General features: G+C 39.5%; 1 protein-coding gene and 1 non-coding gene across 16 annotated transcripts in view; one reads left to right on the top strand and one right to left on the bottom strand.

Moving 5' to 3' along the window:
• The window catches only part of SFMBT1 (Scm like with four mbt domains 1), a 121,699-nt gene that overhangs the window by 7,186 nt on the left and 97,478 nt on the right, over positions 1 to 17,035 (bottom strand). For all 15 annotated transcript variants that reach the window (XM_070776505.1, XM_019984845.2, XM_070776513.1 and 12 more), the window contains 9 exons: positions 14,567 to 14,693; positions 13,194 to 13,307; positions 11,394 to 11,436; positions 10,508 to 10,572; positions 7,250 to 7,389; positions 6,392 to 6,501; positions 5,493 to 5,668; positions 1,300 to 1,478; positions 872 to 1,117 (listed from right to left, as the gene is read on the bottom strand). In XM_070776505.1, the coding sequence (XP_070632606.1) occupies positions 872 to 1,117; positions 1,300 to 1,478; positions 5,493 to 5,668; positions 6,392 to 6,501; positions 7,250 to 7,389; positions 10,508 to 10,572; positions 11,394 to 11,436; positions 13,194 to 13,307; positions 14,567 to 14,693 (1,200 nt within the window). The remainder of the gene's footprint in view (positions 1 to 871; positions 1,118 to 1,299; positions 1,479 to 5,492; positions 5,669 to 6,391; positions 6,502 to 7,249; positions 7,390 to 10,507; positions 10,573 to 11,393; positions 11,437 to 13,193; positions 13,308 to 14,566; positions 14,694 to 17,035) is intronic.
• LOC139178756 (small nucleolar RNA SNORA8) lies at positions 9,762 to 9,898 on the top strand. The gene has a single exon (XR_011563248.1). It is a non-coding gene; the product is annotated as a small nucleolar RNA SNORA8 (small nucleolar RNA).

The following is a 17,035-nucleotide window of genomic DNA, read 5'->3' as shown; positions in this document are numbered from 1 at the left end:
CACAACAAAAGCAAAACAAATGGTGTTAGAGCTACTTCATTCTAAGAAAGTCTCTACAGAAAGTCATAACCCTTTAAAAGGCAGAATTCAAAGTGCTTTTAGGACATGATTTCTCCCAGCAAATATGCAAAAGGTCCACACACATTAGGCACTGAGAAACTGTTTGTCTTTTATAATAAGAACTATCAATGGACAAGAATGTATCTCAAAGTTTCAATATAAATAATGTGGATAATTTAACAGTGGAAAATAGTTTTAAAATCTTCCATTTGTTCCTTGGTTTATTTTAGCTCACAGTCTGTCAGGGTGCAGAAGTGAATGGGCTGGTATTTCCAATAAGAGAAGGCTTATCTAAATTATCAGGAGAAATCATTTTTAACCACTTCTGTTCAAAGACTATATTTTACAAGCAATCCAAGTTTAAAACACTAACAACTTCCATTCTCATAATGTGCGTATGGGTTATATAATATGCATATATGAATCTACCAACAAAATGGTTTAACAGGAGCCAAAAAGATAAATACTTTATTTCTATAAAACCATATATATCATAAAAAATATCAAAAAGACAGTTTTCCCTAAACTAAATGACTAATAGACTACTAATAAACTACCAATGAAACTTCTGTAACTTAAAATAAGCTGTCATTCTGAAGGACTTTCCTCCTGATAAGGATTATTATTATTTGATCTCCAAATAATCCTTGAAATGCAAGGAAATCTGAATTTGGGATCTTTTAAAAAGAGACTCAGGAAATTCAACTGACTCCATATTGAAGTAAGTGTAATGCCAATATCATTCACCATTAGATTGTCAAGGGAAATTGTCAAGAGAGAAAAAAGAACACTGTAGTTTTAAAATGGGTACCTTTGGTGAAGGAGGTTTATTCTCATCATCAGAAAATGAAAAAGTGCGAAGTTCTCTTTTTCTTCTCTGTCTGTCTGGAGGCAGTGATGTAGATATCTCACTTTGGGTGGGGGAGGAGGAGCATGATTTTTTTTCTGACATTTCTGACTCTTCCTGGAGCTCATCCTGCTGCTCAGATGTACTGCCTTCACTTAGGGAATCGTCATCCCCTTCATCTGGGTCCTCCTCATCTTCACCCCCACTTCCCTAGAGGACAAGGGGAGATGTGTCACTGAAATTCCAGACAAATCAGTTCCTGGACCACAAAACCATCTTCCTTGGCTAGAGATTCGAATTTAAAAAAGACCTGCAGATATTCTTTCTGTTTGAACTGTAAAGCAGGGATCTCTTGGCTTAAAGACATTACTGGTGTATCACAGATCTCGTACCTGGGGAGAGCCTGCTGGTGTATTATCAACAGACGCAGAGGAGCGCTTCTTCTTATGAACAAAAACATTTTTTCGCCTCTTTCTCCTCTTACTCGCTTTTTTCAGGGCACATGCTAAGTTACTATGCCCACCAGGTGGTCTCCCAATTCTTTTATTTTTCTTCTTTCCGTAGTAGTGTGCTAAATGTGTATGACAAAGAAAAATGAAGTAGTTTCATTATTTTTGTGTACCTCAAACCACAAGAGATTCTACTATCATAGCACAAAATGGATAGAGTATTTAAGGTTAAATTCCATATAATGGAATAATCTTAACTGTGTAGATTCTGAATGCATAGTTCAATTAGTAACTGTCAAATGCATAAACCTAGATAATCCTATCAAGATGTAAAATATCCCCATCAATGGAGAAAGTTCCCATTGTCACTCCCTCATCAGTCCCCCTCACCAGAAGTAACCATTAGTCTAATTTCCCTCACTATAGGTTAGTTTTACCTCATCTAAGGAATCATTCAGTAAGTACTTTTTCCAACAAGGCTCCTTTTCACTCAGCAGAATGTTTTTGAGTTGCATTTATGTTGTATGTGTGAGACGTTCATTTCTTTTCTTTTTTATTTTATTTTTATACTTTACATAATTGTATTAGTTTTGCCAAATATCAAAATGAATCCGCCACAGGTATACATGTGTTCCCCATTCTGAACCCTCCTCTCTCCTCCCTCCCCATACCATCCCTCTGGGTTGTCCCAGTGCACTAGCCCCAAGCATCCAGTATCGTGCTTTGAACCTGGACTGGAAATTTCTTCATATTGATGAATAGCATGCTATTGTGTGAATGTACTGGCTTATCTATTCTCCTGCCGACGGGCACCTGGCTGTTTCCAAGTTTTGGCAATTATTAGATTGCAGTGAACATTCTTGTACAAGGCTTTTAGTGGGCAGGTTTTCATTTTCCTTGGGTCAATACCTAGGAATGGAATTGCTGGATCATATGGTAGACATAGAAGAAACTGCCAAGTTTTCCAAGAGGGTTATATAATTTTACACTCCTACCAGCAACATTCGAGAGATCGAGCTGCTCGGTTCACTGCTGCTGCTCAGTTCACTGCTGCCAATGTGTGGGACTGTCAGTCTTTTTTCATTTCAGCCAATCTAGTGGATACATAGTAATTTTTCATCATAGTTTAAACCTGCATTTCCCTGACAGCTAATGCTACTGGGCACATTTTCATGTGCTTTTGGCCACTTTTTTGGTGAAGTGCCTATTCAAGTCTTTTATTCACTTTTTAAAACAGTTTTCTCTGCTTATTTCATTTTTTAAAATTGAGATGTAATTCATATAACATAAAACCCACCATTTGTAAGTGTACATATTCAGTGGTTTTTAGACACAGATAAATCCACCACCACTATTTTCAGATTAATTCCTCTTTTTATTTATCTTATTTTTAAATTGAGATAAAATCACATGACAACTAAACATATAAATACATACAATTGAGTCCTGTTAATGTAGTCACAATGTTGTACAACTACCAGCTTTCTCCAGTTTTAAAACTTCTCTTTTTAGTGAGTTGTGAGTTTTAGTATATTCTGGAGACAAGTTCTCTGCTGGATGTGCGTACTAAGAACCTTTTCCCCTCTGTGCCGTTCAGGGATGCCAAAACAAACAAACAATGAGGTTTTTTCTCCAAGACTGTGCACTGTCTTTTCCTTTTATAAATACTATCATTAAAAGAACAAAAGGTTTAACTTTGTAGTGTTGAATGTATTAGTTTTTCCTTCAGGTTAGTTAGTGAATTCTGTGTCCTCTCTAAGCAACTTTTACCTAGCTCAAAATCTTGAGGTACTTTTCTTGTTTTCTTCTAGAAGCTTTATAGTTTTAGTTTTACAAGAGGTCTATGACATACCTTGAATTAATTTTTGTCTATAGTGAGGTGGAACCAAGGAGTTTTGTTTTTGCCTTTTCAATTTAGATGTCCAACTGTACCAGTGCCATTTGTGGAAAGAAATTCCTTTCCCATTAGTCATTTTTGTTGAAAATCTTGTAGCTACACGTTTGTCTCTCTTTCTGGACCCTCTATTCTGTCCCATCACTCGATTTGACTATTCTTTCATCAATACTACACTCTTGATTTCTATAGTTTATGGTAAAACTTGAAGTCAGAATAAGTCCTCCAACTTTATTCTTGTCAGAATTGTTATGACTATTTTTAGGTCCTCTGTATTTTCATATGAATTATAGAATGTAAAAATACTTCAAAAAATAACACATATATAGTTTAACTCTGAGCTATACATTAAAGTAATATCAAAATATAATGTAATTTTTCTAAATGAATACTAGAGAATATAAATCCATTTGATATTACTTAAATTACTAATTGGGAAAAATTATAAGGACTCCTAAAGTCTAGGCTAATTTCAATTATCTCATTGTGAAAAATAAATTCAGACAAAAAGTGTAACATAATCCAAATAATACCGAAGGCTCAAATTGGTGTGCTTAAAACATGTGCTTATATGAACAGTACATTTCACTTAGCTCCTAATCATTGCAATCTGCCTAACTAAGTACTGAATCTGACACAACAGTAATAAGCTAGACAAACCCCACTCTTAAGAAGTTTACATTCCAATAAATGTAAGTGGAAACAAGAAGGTGAGACTCTTATATGATTTTGTGATTCATATACTGATTAGAAAACCTGTCATGCTAAATATGGACCTTGGATAAGCAGCATCACCAGCATGTGGGATCTTGTTGGAAATGCAGACACTTAGGCCCCAGATACACCCTGAAGAATCAGAGTCTCCACTTCACCAAGATCCTTAGGTGATTTGCCCACATGTAAAATTAAAGACGCACAAAATTAGAGTGCCTTAAGAGAAATCTTCAAGTTTAACAGGGTAAAATCCACCTCTATATTAATTCTCCTAAGTATACCAGGGCTTGTAGGATTTAAGGAAAAGTAGGATCAGAATTTTGTCTCTGGGTACAATGCCTTGACAAGACTCCAAATTAAGATCTTCATTTTGGGGACCTCCTGGTGGTCTATGGGGTCGCACAGAGTCAGACACGACTGAAGCGACTTAGCAGCAGCAGCAGCAGCTGGTGGTCCAGTGGCTAAGACTCAGAGCTCCCAATGCAGGGGGCCTGGGTTTGATCCCTGGTCAGAGAACTAGATCCTGCATGCTACAACTAAAGATCCTGTGTGCCACAGCTAAGATCCCGTGCAGCAAAATAAATCAATATTTTAAAATTTTCATTCTGTGTGATTTTTTCTTTTTGCAGCTTCACAAGGGAAAAGATAAGCAATGAGAGGTAGCAGGTGTTGTTACAACACACTCCTGCCTCTTCCCTCGAAGTCTGCATGGCTGGCTGCTTCCTTCAGGTTGTTATCTGCCAGGAAGTCTTCCTTGGCCACCTGTATGAACAACATCCCAACTGCTAGCCTTCCTCACTCTCCTGCTTTGCTTCATTTTTCTCCATAGCACTTCTGCTTTTTCACTTTTTCACTTTTTCACTTCACTTAATGTCTCCCACATTAAGATGTAAACTCAATGAGAAGGAATTTTTTTTTTTACATTTGTATCCCAGTGCTAGAACAGTAGTGGCACACAGTGGACACACAAATAGTTGCAGACTGTAAAAACGGATTATATATCCTATTAAAGGCAAAAGCTAACTTATACACCGTTTGTACATAAAAGTTGGCAAACTAAGGCCCATAGTCCACATGTGGCCATGGCCTGTTTTGGTTTACATTTTTAAAAGTGTTCTTTTAAAAAATGAAAATAAAACAGAAAAAGAATATGCAAAAGCATATTCTTCCCCACATCCATGCCACACAGAGTCTTTGTCCAGCTGCAGCTCCCGAAGGACATGACTGGGTTTATAAGCTGCGTTGATCAGTAAAGTGAGGACCTGAGCTCCATTTTTAAAGCAGAAATTTGGGTTGGGAAGGAGACAAGTAGAACATTAGAACCTTGCTATTCCCTAGAATGTCACCTAGGTGATTTAAGTCTAGTCATATTAAAATATGCAAAATATAGCCTAAAATATTATCTGGCCCTTTATACAGGATGTTTGTGTCCCTCAGCTATATCTGAATATCTGCAAAATTAAAAGTTTGCAGGAGATGAGGTATGGTCAGCTGCTATTAGTGAACAAATCTGAAAAAGTTGACTCACTATACTTAGTCTTTGTAAGAACAGAACAGTTCTCAGAACACTTATCCAGAACCATTCGTGGACCGAAGAGGTTAGGACAGCACTCCAGTTTGATACAGGTTTGCCGGCAGAATTCAGTCACCCGATCTGCTGTTTTCACTATCTCGACAGTAGCTCGATAGCTCTTTCCTTTGTATCTGCCATTGGAAGACATCAGACACCAAATATATTGGGCAAGTGATTCCACAGAGAAAAATCAAGTATATTAACAGACCTGAAAAATATTTTTGCTTCTTAAGAGTATTATATGTCCCTTACAGTTTGAGGATTCTGAAAACAATGAGAAATTTATATTGTACTTAAATTTATAATCTAGTAAGCTGTGACAGCTAAAAGCTGAGTTTTTTAAATTAGCAAAATAAAGTTCCTGCTTTCTGTTTCTAAGTTTCAGGTCTTCAAATAATAACTTCTACACTAACTACTAAAAAAACAGTGACTCTTACTGAGTCTTCCTTGATCCTGAAGCAGTGATACATGGGTATGAGCCACAGACCAATAAAACCAGCCAACTGCCCTACCCCCCCATCCATGACAAAATCAGGTCAGAAAACAAAAGCAAATGTTTACAAACTTTCACAGTAACTTGCCAAAGTAATTTTATGGCTCTTAAATCTGATAACAAAAAAGCTGTTCTTGCATTTTATATCTTCTAAATTCCTTATTTCCTGTAACTCACTTTTACTATATTTTATAATAGGATTGGCTCACAATAGGATGTCAACTGAAACAAAGAAAACAAAGCTGGTCCTTTACCACAGAGCTGAGGAAGGACTGCCCCAGGGAACAGAAGCACCCTAACTTTTTCCGCGGAAACACCCGTTGAGGATGAGTGAGAAAAAAGGGCGGAGGCGCCTACTCACTTGGCCTTGAGGACCTCCCCACATCCATGCCACACAGAGTCTTTGTCCAGCTGCAGCTCCCGAAGGACACGGCTGGGTTTATAGGCTGCATTGATCAGTAAAGTGAGGACCTGTGCTCCATTTTTAAGGCAGAAATTTGGGTTGGGAAAAAGCAAAGCAGACCATTAGAACCTTCCTATCCCCTAGAATGTCACCTAGGTGATTAAGTCTAGTCATATTAATTAATAAGCATTAACAAAATAATAGTACTGAAGATATGACAGTTGACCATAGTTGCAAGTAAGACAGTAATGAGACCCTCTTAAATATTCTAAACATTATGGTCAGAAAGGAATAGGCGCAACAAACCAAGAATTACTCTTAGCATATGCTTCCCAATCCTTTACCAGTCATGAGACACACAGAAGCTTCAGCCTCTCCAGATGCAGCCTCACCACCCTAAGGCCTGAAAGGTTTGATAACCTCACATCTGTTGCCTGGAGTGTGGCACGCTGGTGGGGAAGCACAAGCCCAGCAGGTATGTATGTAACTCTGTCATGGTCCCAGGTTAACGCCACACAGCCTCTCAGGCTTAGACACCTCTCATGGTCATGCATGAGGACCATGTGGGCTCTAACAGAAGACTTTTCTACAGTGACAGAGATGAACTGCCACGTGAAGAACTGCTCAACTGAATGTTCCCTATGGAGCAAAAAATATTCACGTGCCTGGTTCATTGTTCAAGACACGAGAAATGTGAGTCACTTTTGATAAAACCTGAAGGTGTCACATCTATGGCATGCTGATCCTTGTCTAAATGAGTCTATGAGACAGCTGTGAAATTTCTTTAAGTTCTTATACTCTAGGCAGGAACCTTACCTCTCTGAGGACCAGGACACAGTTCCCGGGTCCCACACACTGAGGCAGCTCAGCGATCCTTCCTTTGTTAAGATATGGCCCTGAGAAGCAACGGTGGTTGAAGTATATCTTTGGACAGCAATATTTTCCATTAATCACAACTGAGAAATGAAGAAAAACAAATATTCAGAACAGAATGCTACCCTACGCTTCTAAAGCAAGACTACTGAAGAAAAAACCAGTATATCCACTATTATATAAAGTCAGGACTTATTTTGAAGCTTCACATGCAGTCTGAGTGTGAAATACCTTATACTTAACAAAAAGTATATTATAGGGCTATCACTCTGCTGAAATTGAATATCCTGATTTACTGCAAATTAACTCCTGGTTAGTGCAATATTGTTCCAGAGCCCCATGCTTCTATCACTACAGGAAGTGGAGGATTTACTTTGAGAACTCATGATAATTTCTGAAGACCAACTACTCAACAATCAGTTCTAGAATATTTCTAGACAGTGATGGTGAATATCCAGAACTACGGTTTGTCCCTTAAAACCACTGAACTATCCCAGGGACGGAGGAGCCTGGTGGGCTGCCGTCTATGGGGTCACACAGAGTCAGACACGACTGAAGTGACTTAGCACCAGTACACTGGCAGCCTCTGATGATGCAGGAGCCCTCCCATCACTGGGATTCTTCAGAGGGCTAAAAGCATGCTGCAACCCCATCTCTAAATTCTTCAGGTATTGTGGGGTGTAACTGGGCCTAGAGAACCCTCTGTTCAACTATTTTTTGTATGAATACTGTACTCCAATATAATGTTTTTTTAACCCCTCATATTGAGTAGTTGGCAATTCAGCTACTAAATATAAAAAAAAAATTCAAAAACACTATAACCTCTACTTTCAGACAACGCAAAGAGAAGCTCTTCTGATGACAGCCTTGTTAACCCAAAGGAAAAGTGTATGTAAACTGTCCAGTTTTTAAAAAATATTTATTTGTTTATATGGCTGCACTGCACCTTTGTTGCAGAATGCAGGATCTCTTTTAAGTTGCACATGTGAACTCCTAGTTGCACCATGTGGGATCTAGTTCGCTGACCAGGGACTGAACCCAGGCCCCTTGCGTTGGAAGCCCAGAGTCTTAGCCACTGGACCACTAGGAAAGCCCCTTGCCCAGTGCCGACAGCACCCAGCAGGACATAGTGTTCACACTCTAATTAAGAACACAGTCTTTTATTTATTTAGTTAGTTAATTTATTCGTAGGCCACGCTGCATGACTTGCAGGATTCTTCGTTTCTCAACCAGGGATTGAACCTGGGGCCACAGCAGTGAAAGCATGGAGTCCTATCCACTGGACCACCAGGAAATTCCCAAGAACTCAGTCTTAGCACATGTAGGGGCCCACTTTTCCATTTGATCTCTGTCACCCAGGTCCCCTCTGGGGATGCACCCTGCTCCTGGAAATGCTGCCAGTTTACAGCTCTCAGTTGTGAGTCTATCCTGGAATCACCCTCAGTCTAGAACTGCCCCTCAGGAGGAGAGAGCTACCTGGCCCAAGGCCCCACCCTCTGTGAGGTGGGGAGGGAGGAAGAGCTCACTTCCATAGCTGACCACTGAGGGAACACTAGGGTATGCCACCACACCTCTGCTAGCAACACTCAGCGGCTCCACCAGCTCCAGGGCTCCCTGTGGGGCTGGAAAGGAATTCTATTACAACTGCACTGTGCCTCAACTTCTCCCTCTGCCCAGTCCTGTGTCCTTCAAGTCTTCCCAGAAGTGTTCCCAAAAGCACTCCCCTGAAACTCCTACATGCAAATATCAATCTCAGGCTCTGCTTCCAAGGTAACTTGACCTACAACAAAACCCAAAGCAAAAAGACTTTGGCTATGATCACATGAGATATTAATATCTTAATTCTGTGGTTTTAGTGGACATTAGAATGGTCAGTAATACAACAAAAATAAAGAAATGCACAGCCCTGATCCTCCATGATGTTACAAAAAGGCAGTGGGTAGAAGAGACAAAAGTGCAAGTTTTGAACTTGAGAAATATGAGTTCCCTTTCTCACCCTTTTACTATAAGCTGTGTGACCTCTCTGTGCTTTGGTTTCTTTCTGAGGCATTCACTGAATACCACCCAAAAGCTTAAGGTGTGCTAAAACACAGAGCCAAGATGCTACGTGTCATACAACCAGCAAGAGGGAGCCAAGGAGTCCTGGTCAACAGCTTGGCCTCCAACAAGGAGCCCTGTCTCATTTAACAGGTATTGCCTACAGGATGTTTTTCAGTGTTGCTGTCTGTCTGTCTGTTTTTGCAAAATATAGACAAAATATAGTGTGTATATCATAGAAAGGTTTTAAAGAAAAATAAACATCTATCTTTCAACCACCCAGTTTAAAAAAAGAGCACAATCTGGAGAGCCTCAGGTTCTTTATGAAACTCAGGGATAATATATTGACCTCCAGAGCCTTTAACACTGCCAAGTGATCAGTAAATAATAGCTAAAATATTATAAACACACAGAAATTTGCACTGCATGGTATCTGCATTCAGCAGTTTGTTCCTGCTGGCTGTTCAAAAGACAGTGCGATATAAATTCAGTATCTGGCATCGTTGGTTTTTTTGCTTTGTGCATGTTAGACCTGGTATTTCTACTGATACAAGTATCCTTTTAGTTTCTTATACTGGTCAGTTTGACAGAATCTTCAAAAGTAACTAATACTTTTTTTTCCTACGGTTGTCATTAAGAACTAGACAGATCCCATCTCCTGACCCTAAACAGGATCCTACAGTAAACTGCTTGAGGAAATTGGGTCTTTGAAGATTACAGGTGGCAAACTTTGAAGTGAACTCCACTGAAGATCTAAGAGGCCCAACTAAAACAACGTGGCAGGCATCACAGCTGTGGATCGAGCAGAACTTTTTGAAAGGGCTACCTTGAAGATGACAACCCTGGAGGAGCTATGGTGATTGGCAGTGGAAAGAATCAGGACGTGTGAAAAATCCTTAAAAATTTATTGACTTAAATAACTTTGCCTATGTTAATGAATAAAAAGAAACCTTTTGTGCAGAAAAAAAAATAAATAAACACACAGAAATACTAGCCTAAAGATAATTAGTAAACTGAGTATATCTTAAGACAGTTGTAACTCTTTAAAATCACAATTAAGAGATCCCTCTATGAAGCTACTCCAATAAACTTAAGTTATTTTTAGATAAAGTCCACTACAGGAAATTAAAGGTCATCTTTTCCTAAGACTGTCTGAACTTATACCTGAGTCTGTGGAGCTCAGCTCCTGATTCTTCAGACCCTCATGGACAGTCCTTGAGGATGGTATTCTGCATCAAGAAAAAGCAACAAAATGTAATGAGATAGTCTTTAAGGTCAATAAAATGTGAGGATTACTTTCCTTCAAATCTAAGAAGAAAGCAAATGTGGCAGACTGCAAAATCTGTAGCAAAAACTGCTTCCTTGATCATACTTTTTTTAAAAAAAGCAATTGTTTTAAAAGCTATTTATATGTTCTAAGGGGAAAACAACAGTATGTAGACAGTGCTGTGATACTGCACATTCAAACGAACTTGCATTTATGTGAGCAGCAAACTACAGACTGCCTTGTGGGCCTCTCAAAACACAAGTAAACTGCAGATGATCTCTGCTTGACAGTGGTTTCACTTTATGATATTTCAACTTAATGAAGGTGCAAGAGCAATATGCATTCAGCAGAAACTATACTTTGACTTTTGACCTTTTCCCTGGCTAATGTTATGCGGGATGATCCACGATCCTGGGCAGCAAACCATCAGCCAGGAGATCACAAGGTAAACAATCAATACACTTAAAACCATTCTGTTCTTTGCTTTCAGTAGAGCAGTCAATATATTAGTTGGGTGTTCCTTGTGGCGGATGATTCTTCCACCCTGGAGGCTAATATAAGTGTCCTGAGCATGTTTAAGTTAGGCAAAGCTACGATGTTTGGTAGGTTAAGGATGTAAAATGCATTTTTCAACTTATGATATTTTCAACTTACATTAGCTTTTTGGGGACATGATCCCAGTATAAGCTGAGGAAGATCTGTACTCATTTTTTTTTTAACAGATGAAGAACAGAAACATTTTTATGTTTCCTTCTTCTATTTAACATACTTTTTATTACTTACTGTTTTTCTGGTTGAACCACTGCAATTTTCCTCTGTTTGTGTACTGTACAAAGAAAAAAAAAATCCATAAATAAATGTCAAGAAAAATAAAAAGACAAAGGAAAGTTACATATGCATTAAGCTAATATTTGCTTACAGCTGACCCTTGAACAACATGAGTTTGAACTGCACGGGTCTCCTTATACAGGAACTTTTTCAACAGTAATTACTGTAGTACTGCACCATCTGAGGTTGGCCGGTTCCTCAGACGCAAAACTGCAGAGACAGAGGGCCAACTATGGGACATGTACAGCTACAGATTTTGGTATCCATGGCAGATCCTGGGACCAATCCCCTGTGTATACTGAGGGACAACTACACACAGTTTACTGGTCTTTAGTATATTCAGAGAGTTGGGCAATGATTACCACAATTGATTTGAGAATATTTTTATTATCTCAAAAAGAAACCTGGTACCCCATAGCAATCACCTCTTTATTTACCACCCCTGAGCCCTAGGCAACTACCAATCTACTTTTCCTCTCTCTAGATTTGCCTGTTCCTATAAATGGAATCATACAACGTGTGCTCTTTTGTGACTGGCTTTTACTTAGCATAATGTTCTCAGACTTCATCCACATTCTGGTGTGTATTAATACCTCATTCCTTTATATTTCAGACTACTCCACATTATGGAGATATAACATTTGTTTATCCATGCATCAGCTGATGGACATTTGGACTGTTTCCAGCATGAACATTTGTGTACACGTTTTTCTGTGGATATATGTTTTCATTTCTCATGAGTATATAACTATATTTAATACTCTGAGGATCTGCCAGGCTGTTATCCAAAGCAGCTATACAATTTTATATCCTCTGGATATAAAATGAAGCTAGCTGGCCTAGGGAGGCATAAAAATATTACTTTGGCTTTCTGTATAAAGACATATCAATACGTATTTCTAGTATTTGCTACTTAAGTATACACAGAACTAGGTTTTAAAAACAGGTGACCTTTGAACAATGCAGGGGTTAGAGTGCCAACCCCCATGCACTCAAAGATCCATGTATAAATTTACATTCCAGTCTCTGCAGGTGCAGTTCTTCACCCATAGATTCAACCAACCAGGGCTCATGCAGTACTGACGTATATATTTATTGAAAAAACCATGTATAAGTAGACCCACACAGTTTAAATTCGTACTGTTCAAGGGTCAACTGTACTTTAAAGGAGGTTATTTTATGGTATACAAATACCTTTCAATATTTAAAAGTAAGGGGCAGGAACACTTTAGAGTTAGGTTACTAAACATGGGCACTTGCCTCTTGCTCAATCTCTTCCTCTCACAGTTGTTGGCTCTGATGGAAGCCAATTGCTGTGCTGTGAGCGTCCCCATGAAGCAACCCAAATGGGAAGAAACTGAACTAAGCCTCCAACTGACAGCCAGCAAGGAACAGAGGCCCTCAGCCTCGCAGCCCACAAGGAAATGAATTCTTGCCCACAAACATCTGAGTAAACTTGGAAGCACACCCTCCCCCAGTTCGGCCTTGAGATGACAAGAGCCCTCCTGACACCCTGAAATGTGGCCTCACCGGAGACTCGATGCTGAGGTCCCAGCAAAGTTGTGTCAGATTCCTAACCCATAGAAACTGTGAGATAATAAATGTTTTGTTGCAATGAATAATTTCCTAGGCAGGAACGGATAACCAGAATATAATTTTATTGTTCTCTCAAATGTCCAGATTCATCCCTCTTGATAACAGCCAAACAACATACTATTTAACAATCAAACCTTCAACCCAGAAGTAGACAGTTACCTCGTGCTCGGCGAGGAGTGCTAAGGGGATGGCCATTGGTTTCACACCAGCCCAAAGGAAATATATCCATTGATTCCACATTCACAATAAATTCAGGTATGGGCTTCTTAGAACCTGTTTAGATTTAAAAAACAATTTTAAGACCACTGAATAGTTTCTTCATAAACTACTTCCTAGACAGTGTTCTAGTAGACAGTATCCAGTGTTCTACTGTTGCAAAGGACACAAAGTTTCTTTAGCAAGTTTCCTTTACAAAAGTCATACTTCTGCCCAGGTGGCATAGTGGTAAAGAATCCGCCTGCCAATGCAGGAGACACAAGCCCTTGGGTCGGGAAGAGTTACTGCAGTCGGCAGGAAATGGTAACCTGCCTCAGTATTCTTACCTAGAAAAGTCCATGGATAGAGGAGCCTGGTGGGCTACAGTCCATAGACTGGCAAAGAGTCAGACACGGCAGAGCAAATACACACATACTTTTTCATGTGCAACAAACATTTATAAAAGAGTAAACTGTCCCCCAATAATGATCAAAACGGGCAGTCAATGTACAGGGTGACCCTTAGTTAGGGAACAGCAAATAAGCTAGTAGAACTACTAGTAATATTCAGATGGTAGACAAATATGGTAGTGAATTCCATGAAATAACTGGAAAATAAAAGGCAAAAGTTATAGTTCTACTCATTTAAAAAACATCAGTTCTGGTACTCAGGCACAAGCCAGGAGGTAGAAAAGGTAGCTCAAATCAGAAACTGATAAAGACAAGTTGCTCAGAAGGGGCTGCATAAACATGTATACCTAATATGGTTCTTGATCCCTGTGTTAAACACTAACTCTGCAAACTGGGAACAACATAAGAACCGAGTCTGGCTATCCGGGAATGAATAATAATAATAAAAAAAAATCCAGGCCAAACATAGTTAGTTGTAGAGATGAGTACTCATATACTACTTTCTGTTCACAAACCTGTTCCATCACTGAGTATTACTTTTAGTATAATATATCTTGTCAATTTCACATACTTTTTGGTACTTCTAGTTGGGGACAACCAAAGTATAATCTCTTGAATAAGCTGGTTATTAATGCTCAAGCTCATATATTTTGGTCATATCAAAATATATATTGTTTAATCTATATTTTCCCCTTCAAGAAAACAGGGGACCCTATAAGTGAAGGCTTTTATTCAAATTCATTTCCTAAAATGTGAAGGTCAAGGACAGGAAGACAACTTTTTAGGTCTTAAATTATAAATTAGAAGTCTCTGAACAAGAACCTTATTTAGTTAATCAATTAAGTTGAACAAGTCACATTACAGGGGTAAACAGGAAGGCAACGAAGAGTGTTCAGAGGAAGGCTTCTCAGGGGAGCTGACACTCACCCTCTAGCTGGAGCCACAGGTAGGAGCCTCTCACTGCAGTAATGGTGGCAACACACACTTCTTCAGGGAGAAGAGGGTTCACTGCCTCAAGCTTCATGTTCTCCTTAAATTCATGCTCAGAAATTGACTAGAAAATAAATTCATCAAATAACATACTCAATATTCACTCATGTGCTCATCTGAGAGATCTTTCCAAGTAACATTTAATCCCAGAGTAACTCCTCTATTCCACACCCCAGGATAACTGTCCCTTCCCCTCCCTAAAGAAGATGAGACTTATCCTCTAGGCAGTAAAACATCAGATCCCTGGGCAGGAGGACACAGGAACAGTTGAGGGTGTGCATGCTGTCCAAAACAGGGATTACCATACGGAATGCCAGGAGGCCCAGCCTCTGCCTCTACGTGCCATGCAATGGACTCAAAGAGACTTCTTGTGTTAATATGACAAGCACAAGAAGGAACACATAAAGATATGGATTTAGGTTTCTCCAACAAATGGCCAGCCAGATCCTTCCCAACTGGGTAGTTCAAGATGGACAAGTGCTACCTACATGCTCAGAGCTTCCAATCAGCCTTTTCTTTTAGTCCCGATTTCTTAAATATAATCAAACAAATCCTACCGAGGAATTAACAGGTATCTAAAGATAATAAAGCTAGAGACAAAAACAGATAAAATAAGCAACTTGGAGAAACCAGATTATGCAAGAAGAATCATCACAAAAAAAGCAGGAGTAATTAACATCCTCTGAAAGATAAGAAACATTGCCACATCTTTAAAATAAGAATAGCATGTTATTAAAAACAAATATTCAGAGATAAGAAATAGGTTTTAAAAGTTAAAAATGTGATATCAGAGCTTCCCTAGTGGCTCAGTGATTAAGAATCCAGCTGCCAAAGCAGGAGACACAGGTTTGATCTCTGGTCTGGGAAAATCCCACAAACTGAGGAGCAACTAAGCCCATACACCACAACTATTAAGCCTGTGCTCTAGAACCCGAGAGCTGCAACTACCGACCATGTGTGCCCTGCAACAAGAGAAGTCACCACAACGAGAAACCTGTGCACGCAACAGAGAGCAGCCCCCACTTGCTGCATCGAGAGACAAGCCCATGCAACCCACCGAACACAGCCAAAAAGAAACTATTTTTTAAAATGTGATATCAAAAATTAAAAACTCAAAACAAGAGTTGAAACATAAAGTTTAGGAAATCTTCCAGAAAGCAAGGGAAAAAAATCCTAAGAAGTAGGAAAGGTGCTGGGGAGGGGGCAGGCGGTGTGGGGGATTAGAGGCCTGATCCAGAGGGCCAACAAAATGAGAAATTTCAGAAGGAAAAAAGAGAGAGAGAAAAGGAATCAAAGAAGAGATTCAAGACAGCTTCCCAGCACAGAGAGGCAAAGGTCCAGAGAGAATCTGCTCTCCACGCACCAGCACATGGGTGAAGATGGGCCAAGCCATGGTTTCACATTGAAATGTAGTGACAAAAGAGATTCTATAATCTTCCAGGAACAGAGCAAAAGGCAGGTCATATATGAGAGACCAAGAATAAGAATGTCTTTTAACTTCTCAATACCAACACTGTAAGGTAGAAAACTTATTTAACTTACATGCAGAGTACATCATGAGAAATGCTGGACTGGATGAACCAAAGCTGTGATCAAGATTGCCAGGAGAAATATCAATAACCTCAGATATGCAGATGACACCACCCTTATGGCAGAAAGTGAAGAAGAACTAAAGAGCCTCTTGATGAAAGTGAAAGAGGAGAGTGAAAAAGTTGGCTTAAAACTCAACATTCAGAAAACTAAGATCATGGCATCCAGTCCCATCACTTCATGGCAAATAAACGGAAACAGTGACAGACTTTATTTTGGGGGGCTCCAAAAAGACTGCAGATGGTGACTACAGCCATAAAATTAAAAGATGCTTGCTCCTTGGAAGTAAAGTTATGACCAACCTAGACAGCATATTAAAAAGCACGGACATTATTTTGCCAACAAAGGTCTAGTCAAAGCTGTGTTTTTTCCAGTAGTCATGTATGGATGTGAGAGTTGGACTATAAATAAAGAAAGCTGAGTGCCAAAGAATTGATGTTTTTGAACTGTGGTGTTGGAGGAGACTTCTGAGAGTCCCTTGGACAGCAAGGAGATCAAACCAGTCCATCCTAAAGGAAATCAGTCCTGAATATTCATTAGAAGGACTGATGCTGAAGCTGAAACTCCATTACATTGGCCACCTGATGCAAAGAACTGACTCATCTGGAAAGACCCTGATGCTGGGAAATATTGAAGGCAGGAGGAGAAGGGGACAACAGAGGATGAGATGGTTGGATGGCATCACCGACTCAATGGACATGAGTTTGAGTAGGCTCCAGGAGTTGGTGATGGACATGGAAGCCTGGGGTGCTGCAGTTCACAGGGTCACAAAGAGTCGGACACGACTGAGCGACTGAACTGAACTGAAGGCAGAAA

Source organism: Bos indicus, chromosome 22, assembly GCF_029378745.1.
Source record: "Bos indicus isolate NIAB-ARS_2022 breed Sahiwal x Tharparkar chromosome 22, NIAB-ARS_B.indTharparkar_mat_pri_1.0, whole genome shotgun sequence".
Taxonomy (NCBI): Eukaryota; Metazoa; Chordata; class Mammalia; order Artiodactyla; family Bovidae; genus Bos; species Bos indicus.
The sequence above is the reverse complement of the archived record's forward strand: the minus strand, read 5'-3'. Positions and strand labels throughout refer to the sequence as shown.